Source organism: Contarinia nasturtii, unplaced genomic scaffold (assembly GCF_009176525.2).
Source record: "Contarinia nasturtii isolate CC-2019 unplaced genomic scaffold, AAFC_CNas_1.1 Cnas_scaffold_1182, whole genome shotgun sequence".
Lineage (NCBI taxonomy): Eukaryota > Metazoa > Arthropoda > Insecta > Diptera > Cecidomyiidae > Contarinia > Contarinia nasturtii.
The window spans coordinates 946,361-966,567 of NW_022198526.1; the positions used below are offsets into that span (position 1 = coordinate 946,361).

General features: G+C 34.4%; 3 protein-coding genes across 9 annotated transcripts in view; all 3 read left to right on the top strand.

Annotated features, from left to right (window-relative positions):
- Window positions 1–688, top strand: part of LOC116344919 (histone H3-like) — a 2,758-nt gene extending 2,070 nt beyond the window's left edge. Inside the window, exon 3 of the mRNA XM_031773781.1 lies at window positions 141–688. Within this exon, the coding sequence (XP_031629641.1) occupies window positions 141–269 (129 nt within the window). The 3' untranslated portion in view covers window positions 270–688. The remainder of the gene's footprint in view (window positions 1–140) is intronic.
- A 949-nt stretch (window positions 689–1,637) lies between these two features.
- LOC116344844 (histone-lysine N-methyltransferase PR-Set7-like) lies at window positions 1,638–16,330 on the top strand. 7 transcript variants are annotated; one of them, XM_031773649.1, is made up of 6 exons: window positions 1,638–1,771; window positions 1,923–2,043; window positions 4,054–4,386; window positions 13,177–14,263; window positions 14,332–14,883; window positions 14,957–16,330. In XM_031773649.1, exons 3-6 carry the CDS (start codon window positions 4,377–4,379, stop codon window positions 15,165–15,167), a joined length of 1,860 nt encoding a protein of 619 aa, XP_031629509.1. In that variant the 5' UTR covers window positions 1,638–1,771; window positions 1,923–2,043; window positions 4,054–4,376; the 3' UTR covers window positions 15,168–16,330. The 7 variants fall into 7 exon arrangements, with proteins under 7 accessions (XP_031629509.1, XP_031629508.1, XP_031629511.1 ...); XM_031773646.1 differs by lacking the exons at window positions 1,638–1,771; window positions 1,923–2,043; window positions 4,054–4,386 and adding exons at window positions 9,591–10,194; window positions 10,300–10,380; window positions 11,090–11,159; XM_031773648.1 differs by having other exon boundaries at window positions 1,638–2,043.
- A 625-nt stretch (window positions 16,331–16,955) lies between these two features.
- Window positions 16,956–18,394, top strand: LOC116344819 (tRNA (cytosine(38)-C(5))-methyltransferase). The gene is made up of 3 exons (XM_031773594.1): window positions 16,956–17,091; window positions 17,159–17,337; window positions 17,405–18,394. The coding sequence occupies exons 1-3, from the start codon at window positions 17,019–17,021 to the stop codon at window positions 18,179–18,181; spliced, it is 1,029 nt and encodes a 342-aa protein (XP_031629454.1). The 5' UTR covers window positions 16,956–17,018; the 3' UTR covers window positions 18,182–18,394.
- Window positions 18,395–20,207: the final 1,813 nt, after the last annotated feature.

A 20,207-nucleotide genomic window follows, 5' to 3' on the forward strand; every position in this document is an offset into this window, starting at 1 on the left:
TGATTCAGTTTTAGTTCTTTTTTATTTTGATATTTCATTGAATTTTAAGAATTTTTCAAATTTTATTTAAAGAATATTGTTTATCAAATGAATATTTTCGATTTGTGAACTAAATTCGTTCTTTTTGTTGTGCATTATAGGAAGCATCCGAAGCATACTTGGTTGGTTTGTTTGAAGACACCAATTTGTGTGCCATCCACGCCAAACGGGTCACCATCATGCCGAAGGACATCCAACTCGCTCGTCGTATCCGAGGCGAACGTGCTTAAGCGAACAACATCAATTTTTCATTACTCTTAACATTACATCATATTAATACGATAGCTGTATTGACACTCTGTGTAGTAATTTTTTTTTTCAAGTATAATTCAGTTTATTGTACTGTTTACATCTTTTAATTTTCTGTCCACACCCAACCAAAACACTTGGTTTTCGTATATAATTCATTCCAGTGAATTCAAAACGAGAGCAAATTCATTTGATTAACAAGATTTAATTTTATTCATTTAATTTTTTTAACAACAACAAAGAATATCATCATCACAAACGGTGAAGAAATAAAAAATAAAACATACACATACAATGTTGGGATGAAAATCATTACAAAATGAAAATGTTTCTTACAAATTAGATGTGAATTTTGAGTTAAAATCAACAAATCCGAAAGTAAAATATTAATCAGAAATGACACAATTTTCATTTTTCTCATAACACATAAATATGATAAGATTTATTATAACTACGTATTATGTATTTCGTTTTCTGAAATAAAATCATGAAATTTTTCATTTCGAAGCTTAGAGAATAAAAGAAAAACTTTGTTGGCGTTCTTATTTCTTTTGATTGTGCGGGCAACACTAAAAATCTATTAAAGACCACAAGAACAATGGTAAGTCACCAGACGCATTTTGAACAATAGATTCATTTGTCTGTGCAACTAATGGAATCGCTTTTGGTCGTAGAATTAATTCTGAATAACATACTAAACAACGCCACCTCGTGACCAATGAGTGCTTAAACTTAGAAAATGGACAAAGAAAATGTTGATATAAATAGTGCATATTTTAATTCATTACTTGATTGTACAAAGAGCAAATATTCGGTAAGTCCATAAAAGAATCATTGGATGAATCAGATTTTAATTGCAAATGATTCGTAGTATTTTCCACTGAATTATATTTATTTTTAAAATATATCATCATTTTCATTACAAATGATAAACATCTAAATCGAAATGCACAAAAAAAATTTGAAAAAAAAAAAAAAACGAATTGAATTCCATTTAAATTGTACAGACGGAGAAAATGGCGAACAGCGGCAATCGAAAAAGGTATTCCTCCCTATCTCCCCTACGTATTCGCCGCAATAGCGTCAGCGAATACGTTTGTCTTGAACCATACACCGAGCGGCATTTTATGAATGGCTTGTTGCTTTTGTGTAGTTGCTGCTGTTCTGTAGCTGTTCCGTGCAATATTTTCGTTCTTTCTTTGTCTGCCGTTCGTTTAACAGCATTTGTCTATCAAGTTGACGTTGGCGTTTCGAATGCGCAGCCATATTGAATTCGCTTTGCACAACAACTACAGAGTGAGAGAGTAAGTAAATGTGATATTTTTTTGATGTGTGTCGTTTTTATCATCACTTCATGTCGTACAAACATCAAAATTTACTTGCTGTTGTTGTGTGTGATGTTGATTCCATAAGCATTGTGTGTTAAGAGGAGCCAACGTTTTGTGCCGCCAAAGAAAACGATTTGCAATAAAATAAAACCATTGTGTGTTCCACGGTTTCGTGAAAAAAAAAAAAAGAATAATTTTTACTTTTAAATTTAGTATCGACGAAAAAGTAAAATCTCATTCGAAAAAAATATATTTCTCTTTCTCTCTCATACTCGCTGTCTCTAATGGTGTCCGCTGAACGAAAAGTGAGCTCGTGTGTAAATTGGTTGCATGTTATGGTTGAACAACAATATTTTTTTTGTCTCTAAATGGCATTGAATCGAAAATGAACTAGGAAAAATCATAAACAATTTTCATCCAATAACAGGTAAATGATCTTTCATTTTAATTTAGAAAAAATAAATTTTTGGAGTTTTTGTTGATGTAAGAAGAAAAAATCGGTTCCAAGTGTAATAAGAATCTAATATGTTTCGATAGTTTGAGTGTGTTATACGACACCATTGTTGCCATACAGTCATGAACATAAAATGAAATGAAAAAAACAACGACCAATTTTCATGAATACAAATTTACATAGTACGCGCGCATTGGTTTAGTTAGCTCTATCGAACATAGTTCATCACAAGCTATTATTACGAAGGAACAAAAAAGAAAATCACATCGGAAATTATGCAGAAATTGCGGGTCAAGGAAATTTGCAATGGATTGCAATTTGCCGCGGGAGAAGGGGACGAGCTTATTACCGAGTGCACCAATAGTGTAGAATCATATCAGCTGTATGCTATGTGCATCGGTGCATAGAAAGCATTTCTATTTGGTGAAAGAGAAAAGTTTATGAGTTTGTTGAAGAGAGCGCGCGCCAAGATGAACAGAATCTTATGTGTGGGTTTCATTTGTGTGCCGTATGCGAATCGTCGAAAAAAAATGGTTTTCGATTTTTTTATAACGAATGGACTGAACAAAAAAGAGTCGATAAACATACAACATCAAAATTTATTCGCGGCCAGCCACTCAGTCAGCCATACAATTTGGCAGCACACAGAATCGAATGTGTATTTAAATTGTGCCAACCATCCACATTTGCACAATACTGTATATTTGGATTCTAATTTGATGGCAAGTAATGAAACACATTGACGCCAACAGTGCGAGCATTGTACGCGAGCTCAATCGAAATGAGAGACACACAAATCCGAAAGAAGAAATGTAATATATCATCTGGTTGTTTGTTTTATAATAATTTGCGTACGCGCTTCTGTCGCACACTCTTCTTTGCTATTGATATGCGATACCTGTGTTGCGTTCAACATTTTCAACGACAGAAAAAGAAGAATCGACACGTCGAATGGAACGAATGTCGATGTTAAAAGAAATACTGCAATAACACAAAATATTGCATACAACGTTGCATTTTATTGTATATGGCGCGCACATTTTTCACTTTTTTCTCTCTCCCGTCTCCCTCTCGCGCGTTGTTTCACTAAAAAAATCATATTTTATTACTTCCAAGTCAAGCGTATTCTCGATCTAAGCGCGCATGTATATTTTGTTTAGCCGTTCGTTCAACGATTTCGTGGCTTCAACGTTTTTCTCTCTTCTTCTTCTTTTTTCTATTCATTCGTTCCGAGTTGTTCGGTCATATTCGCGTTAATGCGATGAGGTTACAATGCCAATAAATACAACGACAAAACATTAAATTCACATTGATGTCGCAAACGTGAACGCTCGGTATGTACCCTCTATCGATAAAACGAAATGAAATGAACACGACAATACAACCAATGTTACACATCGACAACGCGACGAGATTCACTTAAATAAAAGCGCTTTGTATTCGCTAAATATTCGGTGGCCAACGCAGTGTTGATACAGCCGAACATCGAATCAGTACAATTTAAAAATAACAAAACACATTACGCGCGTATAATACACACCGACTCACACCGAGTGTGTGTGCATTTCGTTTTCGCATATCTATAGTAAAGCCCATTTGTCAAATGAATGAATTTATTAAAAAAAAAAACAATGTTATTTAATATTAGTTTTTCACACAATTGATTGACCGCGTGCGCCAATCAATCAATCAATCAATAAAAAGTTAGTTATTGAGGTGTATAACATTATAGAATATCACCTATATCTCTCTATGTGTGTGTCTCTCACCCTCTGCCGCCGACATTCTTGATTCATTCAATTGTAAATGCTAATGAATTGAAAAACAGATTTATATTATTGGTCTATATGAATGAGCATTACCAAGCGAAATTATGTCATTAAAAAAAAACATTTGAAAATTAGTTTGAAATAAAATTAGCGACAATTTCAATTTGAAGAAACATCGATTTATTTAATAACATTTCAATTTTATTTCATACAGAAAGACACAAAAAAGAGACTAAAATGTGCAAACGAGACGCAATCTAATCGAATGTAAACATCGAATCTCGTCGAATAAGCGAAGAACAGCGTACAAACCAATTTAAAAAGACAAGACGGATAGATGAACAATGAACATACATGCAGAAGGTGCCAAGGTGAAGTAAATATCGACAACAGCGTAGAAAGAGAAACAGAAAATACCAACTACTCTAGGAATATAGAGTCTAGTGAATAAAAAGCAACAAACTGCAGCGAACCAGCACACCAAAATTATATTAGCAATATCAGCGTTATTTCTACAGTGAAAAAGTACCAGAAAAAATGGTTCGAGGTACGTGCAAAACATCTAATTTTTCACATATTCATTTATAATCAAATTAAGCTGTTTTTTTCCTCTCGCTCTCTCTATATTTGAATGATAATCGTAGAATAACACAAACTATTTTAACTTTTTGATGAGGCGCGATCCTTCTATTTTCAAACAATATAACGCCAAGCTTCATTGAATTCGAAACAAAAAAATCTATTGAAATTGTAAAAGACTCCAATTCTCTTTGTGCAGCAAAAAAACTGAACAAAATATATACCGGGTGTCTCACATAAGCAGACTACTACCAGAAATAAATTTTTAATTTTTTTGAACGTGGGTTCGATAGAGATCAATAAGATTAACAAAGAATTTCTAACGAACCCCCAAAAGAAAAAGAAAAATTACACTCCTGGCATGGGGCCCACTTAAATGGGGCACCCGGTATACAGTTTTAATTTCCTTATTTATCCACAACATTTCCAATACATTTTTTTGTGCGTTTTGTTGTTGTCGTTTTCAATGATTTCCGTTTAACATGCTCATCGTCAGTTTGAGAGAACAACACACAAAATGTGATATGATTTTAAAAAGCGTTAGTTGTGCGCCGTTTATATTTTGCTGTTTTATTGTTTTTTTATGGATGTGGATGTGTGTGTGTGTGTGTGCGTGTTTCATGTGTCTTTCTCTCTTATTTTCTATTTCGCTTTGCGTAATAAAATAAAGCGCGCAATATATTACTCAGCAAATGAATTTTGTTTGAATATGGAGATCGTTGTATTTTTTGTTGCCTACAATTCTCATGTTTTGATCCATGTTTTTTATATAGCTGATGGTTGTTAATCATGATAAACAATTTGCATTTGAATATCGACACCGATGCGCGTGTGCAAGTTTTTTTTTTCGTTTGACTTCAGATGGAACTGATTTTATTTCTTAAAAAAAAAAAACAAGAATTAAACTTACGAGGCAAACATCATCGGCCAATGTCATTTTTTTCCTGTTCGCGTTGTTAAGTTCAGTGCAACAATTGGCAAAGGAAAATTCAATTAAAGCACCAAATGGAATCGTAGGTGGTAACTAATGAAAGAGTTTTTTAATGCTAAAAGTGGATCCGATGACGAGCCGATTTAGTGCACAATTTATCACAATCGTTTCGGTGCGATCCGGTCTATATATATTCTTTTCTAAATCTATAGATAGCTCGGCTCCGCATTAGTCAAAACAACATCGAACACTGAAACCAAAGAAATGCATTGCACATCATAAATTGATTGCTTAATCAGCTCAAAAACCGTGTATATCAAATATCGTAACATATGCACAGAAATTTATTGCAATTTTTTTTCATTTCGTAGCGTATACGCTAAATATATTTTATCCGATCATTCCGTACATTTTTCATTCTGATTCATGTAGGAATGAAACAAATACCGAACGGCAATGTTTCGATTCAATCGTGCGCAATACAAACACAAGTTTTGTGCAGATAAGCTCGAATGAGGGAAAAAATGAAATTCAATCAAACCCGTACGTAGTTAATTTAAATGACAGTTCATTGAATCGTCAACGCTTAAAATCAATGAAAAATGCAAATTATAAACAATACTCTTCAGTGCACTCAGCTTGACATTTTTCATTTGAAGGTTTTTCACGCCGTTGCATTAAACACGACGTATTATTCATCCAGCAGTAATTATCAATTGTTTTTGGTATTATATTGCGGCAAAAATAAGAATTTACACAGCAAAGTTACCAAATTCCAAGCGAGTGTTACGAATATTGATTGTCGCTTTTTGCTCGTGTCTTTGTTTGAGTGTAAGAATGCAAATGGCATAAATTCGGCACGAGCGACAGAAACAACGACAACGACACACAAACCACCAAGGACATATAGCTCGACTAGAAAAGCGACAATGAAGAAAAGTGAGACTTTTACGTTTGCTTGCACTCAATGCGTCGCTCTCTCGTCGATACTGTGACGCAGTAGTGGTAGCGGTCAATCGACAAACTGCAATTGCACCAATGGCAAAAAAATAAATAAATAAATAAAAGATTTTTAACATCGCATATATGCACTTACGTGCGTCTTATACCAAGTTACATAGAACTAATAATCGCATCGGATAATAGCGACGAGTTGTTGTCGATTGTTTCATATCGTTTTTTTTCTTCGCGTGATTTATGTCTGTCGCTTATTTTGACGTTCAGTGCGTTCAGTATTGCTCTGTGCGTTTTTTTGTCGTTTCTATCTGTCAATTTATTTACTTTGACCTAAATTCTCAGCTGTGTTGCGCAATTATCAACCAGCGAATACTAAAACGTATCAACTTACAAAGGACTTTTTCTCACTTTGAACTAAAAGTCAATCCTATTTTTATTTATCTATGACGATTCATACGCTCACCAGAAATGACTTACTAAGACCTTGTATGTCCTTAATTGTTTCTTATCATAAGAAATGTTGTATGTGTGTGAGAGAGTGTGTGTAAATGTCACCGTATTTTATCATATTATCATATGTATGCTTGTTCCATTGACAGGGAAACCGCAATTACAAGCGGTTTATTATACAATTGTTTTTCGTTCATGTCTTTATTTGTTTTATTTTTGTTATTTTCACTACTTAGCTGCGTTGACCACAACAATAATATTATTTGGTGCCCAATTTTATTTTCGTGTTGGTTTTCGCGGTTCTCTTTTTTTGTCGTCAATATTTTGACATTCTTTCGGAAATATTTCATAAAATTAGCGACATTGGTTGAATGCGTGTTCGGAATTTTCAGCGTTTCATTTGACGGACTCATTGTAAAACACATATGGCCCAGAAATAGTTACACCAAATAGACATATTAGAAATGTTTGCAATATCTAGATGCGTTTTTTTTAAATGGTACACTAAAGTTCGGTGCAGCGTAAGAAGAGCATGGCAAAATAAAAGCACCATAATATCATAACTTACGGTATATGATTTATATTGTGTTATGGGTCCCCAGTTGCAAATGAGCACCTTGTTCTGTAGTTTTTTTCGTTATTGACTCATCCGCAATGGTCACGTCATTCGCTATCTCGTGATTTATGAATCGCTTCCATCGAAACACAGGCGACAAAGCGTGCATACTAACCAGTCATACAATGTAATTTTTTCCGCTTATTTCAATATTTATTTCATACATTTCAACCGGAGCATCGTTTATGAAATTTAAGCGAACATTTCTCTGTTTTCCCGTGCCTCAATGCAATCTATGAAATGAAAAAGCAAATTGAAATATAATATTAATTAATTATACTTATTTGTATTAATTAATCAAATGTGTTCATTGAATCATATTATTGGAAGTATAAATTAAAACGTAAGGATTTTTCACTGAAATTGTGCATTTATTTCAAGAGGATGGTACACATTTTTTTATTCAAAGTATTGTCCATCGCTAGCCACTACTTTTTCCCATTTTCCAGGCAATTCATGGATTCCGTGCCAAAAGAATGGTTGTTGTTTTGAACGAAACCACGAACCGACCCAATTTGCGATTTCCTCCGAAGAAGTGAAGCGTTTGCCTGCCAATTCGTTTTGCATCGTTCGAAACAAGTAGTAATCAGAAGGAGCAATGTCTGATGAATACGGCGGGTGAGGTAGAACTTCCCATCCTATTGTCGACAAGTATTGTTTGACGACATTTGCAATATGTGGCCGAGCATTGTCATGTTGAAGAATTAACCGGTTGTGTTTTCCCCTCCATTCTTTCCGATCTTTGTCCAATGCTCGCTTCAATCGCATCAGTTGTAGTCGATAGCGATCTCCTGTGACTGTTTCACCCGGTTCCAGCAGCTCATAATACACGATACCCTTTTGATCCCACCAAACACAGAGCATTACCTTGAAACCATGAATATCTTCCTTTGCTTGCGATGGTACTGGTTCGCCGCGTCGAGCAGCATTTCACAGATGGTAAAACGCCTTTCAACATCTCTCGGTTTCAATTCGTGCGGCAACTAGTTTCCAAATTTTTTTAGTAGGTTTTTTGACGCTCTTTAAGATAAAACAGCTTTCACTGTCCAAACAATTGCATGTGTGATAGATATGAAGTTAGATACGAATCCTTACGTTTTAATTTATACTTCCAATATATGCCATTGTACGTATTCACAATGACAACAATTGTTGGCTACTTCACAAATTTCGTTGGAATGTAAGCATTGTCAAAATCATAACCTTAGTTTTGTCAGTGCATCGTTAAGACAGAGTTCGATTAAGCTATTGTTGCTTTGATCGATCGATCCATAGACTATTTGTGAAAACGGCTTTGCCACATCAATGATTTGGCCCACACCGATGTCACAATTGGCGAAAATTGGCGACCAAATAATTTGCTCGTGTCTACTTCAAGTACATTGGCCAAATCTTCGTAATTTTTATTTGATGGAAAACTTAAGTAATTAGACATGGCACAAACCGTTGCACATGTTTTTCAGATTTTGGGCTCATTCTCTGTGTTTTGATGTATTTTTGAATGCCATTCGTTTGTTTCTCCAAAAGTCTGCTGATTCGTTTGGGCACAATCTCTGGTAGTGGCTGATTTGCCTTTCTTTTAAAATTTGTTCGGACCTAAAGCCACGCAGCCAGCTGGCAACTTCATTGACAAAATTTTTAGGAACCCCGGCGAAACAATCAATTTAAAGTGCACGCGGTTCACAAGATTCTTTTTTCCATAAACTTTTCATATTTCACATATAAAAACAAATGACGGTATACACGTCCATTTAACGTTAAAGAAAAGCGTCACGTTATTTTTTGTTAAAAAACACATTGTAAATAATATTTTAGAAGCAGACGGCTTAAAAATTATTTTAGAACAAAAATCAGTTGATTTGAGTGCTGTTGCATTAATAAATTGAAAAATCTTTCAAAAAATTATCTATTCTGATAAATTTGTACAATGTACACTGCAGATACACAATTACAATGCAAAAATTAAATCCAATTTGAATTCTACTAATAAAAATAATCATTCCATTTCATATTATTTTTATATTTTTTACGAACAATGAACGAACAAACGAGCGAACGAACACCTTACGAACAATCCGAACATTTGATTTTCTACGAACAAACGAACGAGCGCAATATAATTCTACGAACGAACGGACAAAATAAAAATATTTTTTGCCTACGAACGAACGAACGTTCGTTGACAGCTCTGCGTACAGGTAGCATCACCTGCGAATTTCTTTATGTCAGTTTCTTCTTCTTCTTCGCTGTCTGAAAACCAACAATTGACCATGTTCTTATGCATCACTTCTTCGTTGCCAACGGTGCCGATTTGTCAATATCCGATACGCCGCAGTAATCGTCACAGCGTGCTTGATTGACCGACGGTGGTTTTGCTTTCTCCACATCATAAATTCGCCTCTTGGCTCTACAGTAATTTAGTTTGCAACATCAAGAAATGAAAGAGTGTAAAACTAATTTGACCGCGACCAAAGCACCACCTTATATGGTTGCGGCTAGCGAGTTCATTCGCCTATATGTGTTCAAGACTCGACTATAGGCGAATGAACTAGTTTGTCGCAACAATATAAGATGGCGCCACATATGCGCAATCATTTGCTTCTCTATAAGGAGAAATTAACAATGAGCTCCATTCGTCAAGAGAATTTGTTCATGTCACATTAAATGCCATTGAATCACATTCCTTTACCATCGAATAACCTACCGACGACGAGCGTTAAAACTCACAATCAGATCAAAAGAAGACGAAGTTTGCTGCTTACTACAAAGATCAAAGGCACCGTGTTGAAGCGATCGATTCGCAAATGGGTGAATCACAAAAAGTAATACATAACCTCAAATTAATTGTCGTCGCAAAACTAAATGAACATATTTTTTCATGCGTCATTCAACGATCATGGTACACGGGATCAACATCAATGATAAAGTCCTGAAAGTGTCCTTATTATCAAACAGCCTTGTATTACAGTTTTTATGTTTTAATTCAATTGCCATAATAGATTTGCTCGGTGAGTGTAATCGAATCGAGTAAAACCAGTTGTCAAACGATAGAGAGGCAACACTAAGGAGAGATCCAGGGCTGTTATCGGCACCTGAGTAGTGCAGCACCCGACGAAGTTGGTGCGCTCTTTTTCAGGTGCCGCACTTCATTCCATATAAATCTCAAGTGCCGCACTTGAATAATTTTTTTATTGTTTTAACATAAAAATATTGTAAAATGATTTTTAGAAAAAATATTTAGAATAATTTTTATGTTGAACACTGGCATTTCTAATGTTGTGAATTTAACAACAATGCATGCAAAATGTCTTTATGTCAACGAATTTTGTGAATCGTCCAACAAACGTTCTCATTGTGAACTGTCATACAGTGTAGCACGCAACATTCACTGAAATATTCACAATTACAGTGTTGGGTAATTCACAAAATTCTTTGAATGCATTGTTGTTAAATTCACAACATTAGAAATGTCAGTGTTTAACGTAAAAATTATTCTAAATATTTTTTCTAAAAATTATTTTACAATATTCTTATGTTAAAACAATAAAAAAATTATTCAAGTGCGGCACTTGAGATTTACATGGGATGAGGTGCGGCAACTGAAAAAGGGCGCACCAACTTCGTCGGGTGCCGCACTTCTCAGGTGCCGATAACAGCTCTGGACAGATCTCTACTCCAAGAGTCCGTGTACATTTTCGTCCTGAACATTATCTATAGAGCATGCAAGTTCCACTGATGTCGCAATTATTAATGTCGTGTGTAAAAGAGCAAAAAGTACCATGCCCATGTTAGTATCAACAATTTATTGGGGAAAAATTTCATTTTTATTAAATGAATGTAATGCGTGTAATTTATGAAATGGCCATAAAAACAATAATATAGGAAATTAATCCACGCATGTTCGAAGCAAAAAGCAAATCAGATGTAATTGTAATAATACTCATTTATTTAATCAATAGCAGTACATAAAATGTAATGCTAAATGATCAATGTTTTTTTTTTACTTACTTTCAATAATTTTCCACGATTTGCGTCATTAAGTACAGTTTCCGACGATACAAATATATGTTTTTGTCGTGCGTGCAAATATTTCAAAAAAATCTGAGAAAAAATATATGCGCAAAAAAATCATTGACTCCCTCCTCGAAATTCTAGTTAATGTTCAATGCCGTTTTTCTTGTCGTTGTCGAAAGTTGCATTGAAAATGCTAGATGATATTATACGTATGGTGAACCGTATAAAAGACGCTTGATTAATGCACAGCTTATAACTCGAACTTGTTGACACACACAGATCGCAAGAGCGAGTGAATAAAAATATTTGGTTGAAAGAAGAAAATCGCTTGCGATCACTTTACGCACACAAGAAAATCACGTCTCACCAATTAAATCCATTACGATTGGCGAAGTGTGAGCAATCATAGTTTTTTTTAAATGCCTATACGCTAAATATCCAGAGAAGATCGCAATGTATTAATGAAGCTTTTTGCTCTTTGTAAATGCATCCGAGCATTAATATTGATTGCGCTTGGCAATTATCTACAATTTGCGGCCACAGTATCTTAAATAAATATGAATGTTTTATGTAGACATAGCAATATGTGCAGTTGTTTTGAAAAACGATTGCAATAGCCGACGATCGATTGATCAGTTGACGATAAAATCGAGATCATGTGCTTAAAGCAAGCATTTGGTGAGCACACGAGACTTCATTCTGCCTTGCTACAAAATTCAAATGCATTGCGAATGTGAGTGTTTGTCGATATATTTTTTTTATCTATGAGGCTTTCGATTTTTGCCCATTTTGCTTTTTTCTGCTCATTGTTCATTCGCGATCAAATTGATTGTTGATGTTTTTACGCGCTTCTATGTTACACACAAGCAAGCCATAATAACGCGGTTTCTATGAGTTGTGCTATTACATACACAAATAGATAGCTTGGCCTTTAAGTCGATACTGGTTCGCAGCAGTAGAAAAGAAAAAAACCGCAAAATGTGTCGAAAGCAAAACAAATCCGCTGCGAGCGTAGCAGCAGCACCACCAATCAACGTATATAAAAGTAAAACACACCAACAACAATAAGAAAGAAGAGAAAAATTCATCAAACGAATGCGAGAGTATGAAAAATATAAAGCGCAGAAAAAGCGTTGCGCGTTTTATTGCTTTTCTATTTCGTGTGTATGTGCGCACGCGCGCTCATAACATCAACAATACATTTGAAGCACTTTTCTTTTTTTTTCTTCATCTTGCTTCTAATACTTTGCGGTTTTTTTTATTTGCAAAATAAATTTATGTTGTTGATTGCTGTGCCCGAGCTGTAACGATCAAGCTCCATACAATGTGCGAGTGAGCGTTATGTGCAATTTGATCCCGTTTGTGTGAGTTGGCTTGGCTTTGTTTGTGTTTTTCTGTCTCTTTTGCGCTCTCTATTTATTTCGAATTCACATTTGATGAGAAGTGAATGAGCGGATATTTAACCATGGTGACTAAAGAGTTCATTCACTCATTGCATTTCTATGGCCTACATTTGATGTATTTTTTTCGCTTCTTACTCACACTAAACACTCTCATATTACGTTCGTACAGTCGAATACGTTTATTGTTGGTTGATTACACTTGTAGCACGTTTGATTTGTTTTGTTGTTTCGGTAATGGTTTATGGTTTTTATCTCATTTTTGTTGCGCTGTAATACTTACAGTGTGAATGACGTGTGTGCCATCCACCACCCAATTCATTTTCGGAAAGAAAGTAATTTTGATTGACGTATGATATATTTTGTTTTTTTTTTCTATCTCTTCGGTAGGGCGACGACCACGGATTGCTGCTACCGCAAAAGGTCAACACAAAGTAACCGCTGCCATTACGAAGAAAGATTTAAAGCCCATAGGGAAAATGGCAACGAATGATGTGAGCAATTTGGTGGCCATCGAAACGATTACACAACGAACAAGAAATCTAAGAAAATCACTGCATAAAATTCAAAAACAATTCGATAATCAAGCAATCACAAAATTCTTTCAACGTACACTCAAAGCAAATACTTATTCGCCACAATTTGGAAGCGATAACGATGAGAATGCATGCGATGCATTCAATAATGCAGAACAATTGAGCGACAACGATGGCACCGACAACCAATTGGCCCAAATAAACGAAGACAATGAGGAATTGTCTTCATATACAAACAATGAAAACGATAACGCGAATAAAAATGACAATGTGTGCTTGATAAATGGCGACAACGATCAAAATGACCAAAACACCAATGGCACCACTACCAACAGTATTCAACACACAAATATTTTTTTACAAAAACCGGTGCTTCATTTGAACATTGATAAATCACTAAATCAAGCCTCATCAATTGTTATCAACAAGCATTTGGAAGTGGTTGGTCCGAACTTTGCCACATCATTTCCGGCATTTGCCAATAACATCTCCGTGCAAAACACTGCCAATAATATACAAAATAAATCATCGGAGGATGAATCAAGCGCCGAACAAAATGATAGGCACACACCAAACGAATCGATTGTCAAAGGTGAAAAGACAAAAGGTGGCGGCAAACCACGGCTACGAAAGCGTCGACCACGTAAATGCGCAAGCCGATGGGCAATTGATAATAATGGTGCACTTATCGATGCAATTATTGATTCGGATAGTAATTCATGTGATAGTGGCGTGGTTAGTGACAGATCATTCGAATTGAATTCCACGGATGGCAATAAACCAACAACGCCACATCGCATTGTATGTCCGTCGACAACATCGACACCAACACACGAAGAGACGCCAGGGAAATGTTCGCCAGCGTCAAACATTCTGAATCGAATGAATCAAGTCAAACGGCCAACAGTCAAACGGGCCAGAGGAAAACAAACACCGAAAAGGTACGATTATTTATAATGATTTCTTGTCAATTTTGATGTTAATAGGTCTTTTTTTTTTGAATTTTCAGTCCAAGGATCAACGATGCCAAGTCATTTTTCACAAAACTTACCGCAGTGGTCGATGCAAAAATCGCCGAAGATACTAAAACCGAAGAAAATCTAATAACAGATGAATCGAAAAATGATATTGATTGTGAAATGTCAGCGATCATAATCGAACCGAATGACGTTCAAATTGTAAAATGTTCTACACCGAAGCCGATGGTATCGCGTTCGTCAACTCCACTACAAAAACCAATGCAATCAAAGCAAATGACTGATTTCTTTCCGGTTCGGCGCAGCATTCGCAAAACGAAAAAGGCCGTCGAGCAAGAGCATTTGAGGTACATCGAAAAGGCAATCGAACAACAATGTGAGGATGGTTTAGTTGTTAAATATTTTAAGGAAAAAGGTCGTGGAATTTGCGCTGGACGCCCATTTGCACGTGGCGAATTTGTTATTGAATATATTGGCGATTTAATTGAACAAAACGAAGCCGATCGGCGCGAAGAGATTTATGCAAAAGACGCTGCTTTTGGGTGCTATATGTATTATTTTAAACACAAGGAACAACAGTGGTGGTTAGTATTGAAGAGAATCAAATTCAAAAATTTAAATGAAAAACTATTTGAATAATCGTGATTTTATTTGCAGCATTGATGCAACAGCCGAAACCGGTAAATTGGGGCGTCTCGTCAATCATTCGCGTAACGGAAATCTTGTAACGAAAATTGTAACTTATAAAAATCGGCCACATTTGGTATTGATTGCCAAAGAGAATATCAAAGAGGGCGAGGAGTTGACTTATGATTATGGTGATCGGACACGCGAATCGCTCGTAAATCATCCTTGGCTCGCTTTATAAACCAAAATTAGAATCTACACATGATTCATGTGACATGAATAATAGGCGCGAATGGTGTTAATGGCACACGTACAAACATTCTCAATGCAAACCGACATTTTTATTCAACAAGACTCATAGAAATGAAAATCAACTCGAAAGTGTTCCTATATATAAAACTATTTATGAGTCACGAGTTCATTCGACCGAAAGGTTTAGACATTTTTAAATTCACATATATCATATATTAATTTTAACCCGTTTTTTTCGTAGAATTTAGTCAATTGTATATTGAGACATTTGATTTCAATGTTTAAATGAGAGAATTTCGATTACTGTTCAAAAGCCAAAAAATACGACACTTTTTTTTGTTAGGAAATATTGAAATTGTGCTGAGTTAAGCGAAACCCAATCGCGATAGAAATTTTTTTTATCAAAATTTGTATTTTCACAAAAGAATTTTAAGAGTATTCTACCTTCACTCTGCTTTTTCATCACATTTCACAATTATTTAATATATCTACTGTTTAGATAAAGCTAGTGTACTTCGTACTATTTACCAATCATTTATAATTTCTTTTTTCGTTAAGAAATGCAATTTGATTTGATTTGATAATCATGCCCATGACTATCGTAGTAAATGCTAAATTTATTTAATAATAATTAATCATTATCGGTACGCATACACACATACATAAATCGAGTGATCGATTTAACGGAACAAGCTTAATTAAGAAATAATTATGAATGAACGAAAGAATGAGAGAGAGAAAAATAGAGAACAACTATATACAATTGTAATATCATGAGATCATTGCACTTATTCTATATGTTATTTATATCTCAAAACGGCTAATTACTATTTAAATTCTATTGGCAATTATGCAGTATATATTTAAAAAACGAGTATATTTCAATTGTTTAGATTTAAAAAACAAAATTGTATAATTTATGTTTAATAATATTTAGTGTGTTTCATTTTCATTTGATATCCATTGCAAATGAAGGTCGAACATACAAGATTCAAAACTACGGTCTGACTCCAATAATTTGAACTTTCCTATTTGAATGATTCAAATAAACAGAGTCCAATTGTATTAGACAGAGCAATTAGACATCAAAATTTATATTATTATCAATTGTTGGCATAGATTTTGAAAGGGCTTATTTTTTTTTAAATAATAGAATTGTATTTTCAATCGATGTATTTTAGGTGAAATGAAAATGTAATAGACGTTTTTATATAAATAAATGTTTAATAGTAAGACGCATACAATATTTTGATGAACGAACATCGCATAAACAATTGCCCCGAAACTAGTGAAAATACATTTGGAATAAATTATTTAATAAAAAAATAAAAGTGTTTTATTTATTTATCTAGTTTTCAAGGAAAAGATGAAATCCGACCAATCCGATTTATTTACAGAGATAAACGGTGGATGCATTGTAAGTCAAGTGATTTCCCTTCTGCCAAACAACTTTGACACCAGACAATTATTGCTTAAGAATGGAAAATAAATTAGAATGAATTAATTATTGTTCTTTTTTATCACTTTTAAGTGGATTCATTGTGCGCTAACCATTTGTTGCACTCAAAATCAGGAGACAAAACTTAGCTATCAATTAATTATGAGCAAAAATTCACAAATTGTATGTTTTTACTCTTGAACCTTTTTTTTCATTTAAATTTGAATCAATTCAGGTAATCTTATCTGAGAACATCGCATTTTCAAAACAGAAATCATATGACAGTGGCAAATATCGCAATGTCAAAACCTAACCTCATTTTCTGCAAAAGTTTACACGTTTGACACTCGATTTGTTTACATTTATTTGAATAAAATTGCGAGTTTTAAATAATAATAATAAATGGAAAAAGACGTAAAATTGCGAGTTTTGGAGCTATTCAGCGGCATTGGTGGCATGCACTATGCTTTAGAAGGCAAATCAAGTCACGTTTTTAAAAAAAATATTAAACATGTTTCAATAATTTTTTTATATTCGATTAGCAAGTGGAATTCCGGGTGAAATCCATGCTGCCGTCGATATAAACACAACAGCAAATCGAGTGTACCAACACAATCATCGTGATACAAAAGTTTTGAATAATAATATTCAAAAGTTTACACCAAAAGAAATCCACAAAATGGATGTGAATGCAATTTTAATGTCACCGCCATGCCAACCGGTAATATTGAAAAATAATTTGAATAATGTTTTCAGTTCAAAGTAAATAATTTGAATAATGTTTTCAGTACACCCGTGTTGGAAACAAGAAAGACGTAGACGATGCTCGATCGAATGCATTGGTGCATATTTGCAGTATTCTTCCTGAACTAACTGCAATCGACTACATTCTCATGGAAAATGTGAAAGGATTTGAGACTTCACAAGCACGTGACCTGTACATAGAAGCTTTGCAAGCATCGGGTTTTGAATATCAAGAGTTCTTATTGAGTCCAACTGAAATTGGTGTTCCGAATACACGTTATCGATACTATTGCTTGGCGAGGAAAAAGAAGCCATTTTCATTTAAGACCAATTCGATTTTGGAACAACTGCCGAATAAAAAAGAAGTTTTTGAATGTCCGACGGTTGACTCATTTTTGTCCGGTCTAAATGTAAATGAAGGTAAATTAGACTATTTATTATCAGACGATCTTTTATCGAAACGAGCCTGGCTTTTGGACATCGTTCATCCAACATCAACAAATACGAGATGTTTCACAAAGGCATATACACACTACGCCGAAGGCACCGGATCCGTTTTTTGTCCGGTTAGTAAAAAACAATTGGATGATGTTTTCATCGATATTCAAAAGGACTCCCTATCATCAGACGAAAAATTAGCGAAATTAAAAACACTTGAATTAAGATATTTCATGCCGTTCGAAGTGGCAAAACTCATGAGTTTCCCCGATAAATTTTCATTTCCAACTGATACTACAAACAAACAAAAATATCGCGTTTTAGGGAATAGCATTAATGTGGCTGTTGTTGGGAAGTTGATTGATATTTTGTGCAGTGATTAAGGTGGATTAAGGCGAATAAATATATTTTCTTTACGAAAATTTCATTGTTTTTATAAAAGGAAATTATGTGAATAATAAATTACTTTTTGGAACAAAACAAAGATTATTTGGAAAATCTCACATGGCGTCACCATCCAAATGGAGACGGCTAATGAAATTTGAATTTGAACGGAAAATCTAATTGGGATTTTTTCTAGAAAAGCTAAAGGGGAAATTCGTTCACCGAAAATGAAAGGGACATTTTAGACACCGAAGAATGATTCATGATACGAAGGTGCGTGAATTCAAATGAAAAATTTAGGAAGCTCATTGTATTGATAGCAGATGCCAAAATAAAGACCATTTTTCTCTTATTATTAAATCATCTAAAAAGTCTGTTGGGTATCGTTCGCTTTTATCACTGCATAAGTTAGTATTGGTCGTTTTTACCGAATGAAAGTCAATTCATGAAAAATCATTCGACTTTGTTTCCATCTTGATGGAACAAAGGTAAAAGGTGAAAATCTTGTAAACAAAATTGATTAAATGAAAACAAGCAATAAAATCCTTTCGTTTTCTCTATTTTATGAATGAAATTTGAATAAAAAAACATAGGATAATCGTTAAAAAATAAACCCAAAAATTAATGGAGCTCATGCGACTGATTTTCATTCAAAAAATAGTAATTCGATCAAAAATCGTTGATTTGAATTTAATGAGATTGTTAAAATAAATCCTTTCACCATGAATAAAGGTGACAATTTCATTGTTACGACCGAAAAAAAAACCTATGTGTATTGAAGGGCTTCAATGTGTTTTCAACAATAACAAAACGGACCTTTTTTCGCTTCGAACAATAATTTAAAATCAAACTATTGATCGGTTGATTCGTGGCCATGAATTTATAACTGGTATTGAATCGCGAATGGTCTTGTGCTTACAATTAAAAAGTCGTTCATTTTTAACGAAAGAGATTATTATCGAAAAGGTGTTTTCATTGACTTTCACCCCAATTTGACTAAAGAACAGATTTCTTACCTTCTTTCCTTCAAAATAAAGACATGATCGGCATTTTTTTTTTTCATTCATCGACTGACAGATAAATTTTCGATTGTTCTTCATTTTTATCTTTATTACACTTTTCTTTTCTGGTCGGACACAATCCGAATCCAGCCGAGACTGCTGGGTGATCATCGTCATAATTTATCGCACAACCAACAAAGATGAACATAGAACAGATACAGAGAAATTACTATTAAACAACGGAGCAGTGCTGTAGAAGTGAAATCTGTACTGTGCGACAATGGTCTGAGTGTAAGTTAATAATGTATTGAAAAACGGTAAATAGAAGAAAAAAAATTGTCAAATAGGCAATCAGCATGACGTAAGAATCGTTTGTGCGAGATGTACGAAGAGATAAACTACTGTAACCGAGAAAATAAAATGTCATGCAGAGCGACTTGTCGTCGGTTCACCATTTAAAAATTGTATCAAATCGTCATTTGAGCACCGCATGGCCGAGAGACTGTAATCTCGCTTGTTTTGGTTTGAATCGATGAATGCTCATTACACAACTGCTGCACGCTCACGAATATGTCAGATGGTTTCACTTTCAGATTGATAAAACAGATGACACGAGTAAATATAATTCGAATCACCTCTTTTGCCCTTTTATTCGATGTATTACACCTTAAATTACATCTTAAAATTGGTTTAAATCGGATTTAATTTGTCTTCACCTGCGTTGACGATAGAAAACCAAAGCGGGTTAGCCACGCACACCACACCACGCTTACAATTTGCTTTTCATGTATGCATGAATTACGCCAACAACACGAGAAATCCATAAAAATATCGTGTGATTTACGGTTCGAGAAACCTAATATTGTTCATATTTAACCCTAAATTATGGCCAATTTTAAGGTTCAAAACGCATTTCAAGTCCTTTTCATTGCCATTTCATTCTGTGCTTTGTTACCGTTTGTTACCTGCTGTAATGCAAACTTGATAAATAAATAAACATATATTCCTGTCTAATGAGATCATA

Bases quoted from the DNA above. Each gene is read 5' to 3' on its own strand.
- LOC116344844 (XM_031773646.1), top strand. From the start codon at position 11,093: ATGCAAGTTCCACTGATGTCGCAATTATTAATGTCGTGTGTAAAAGAG. The intron at 11,160-13,176 runs GTTAGTATCAAC...TCTCTTCGGTAG, and splicing joins GCAAAAAGTACCATGCCCAT to GGCGACGACCACGGATTGCT. The intron at 14,264-14,331 runs GTACGATTATTT...TTGAATTTTCAG, and splicing joins GGAAAACAAACACCGAAAAG to TCCAAGGATCAACGATGCCA.
- LOC116344819 (XM_031773594.1), top strand. From the start codon at position 17,019: ATGGAAAAAGACGTAAAATTGCGAGTTTTGGAGCTATTCAGCGGCATT. The intron at 17,092-17,158 runs GCAAATCAAGTC...ATATTCGATTAG, and splicing joins CATGCACTATGCTTTAGAAG to CAAGTGGAATTCCGGGTGAA. The intron at 17,338-17,404 runs GTAATATTGAAA...TAATGTTTTCAG, and splicing joins TGTCACCGCCATGCCAACCG to TACACCCGTGTTGGAAACAA.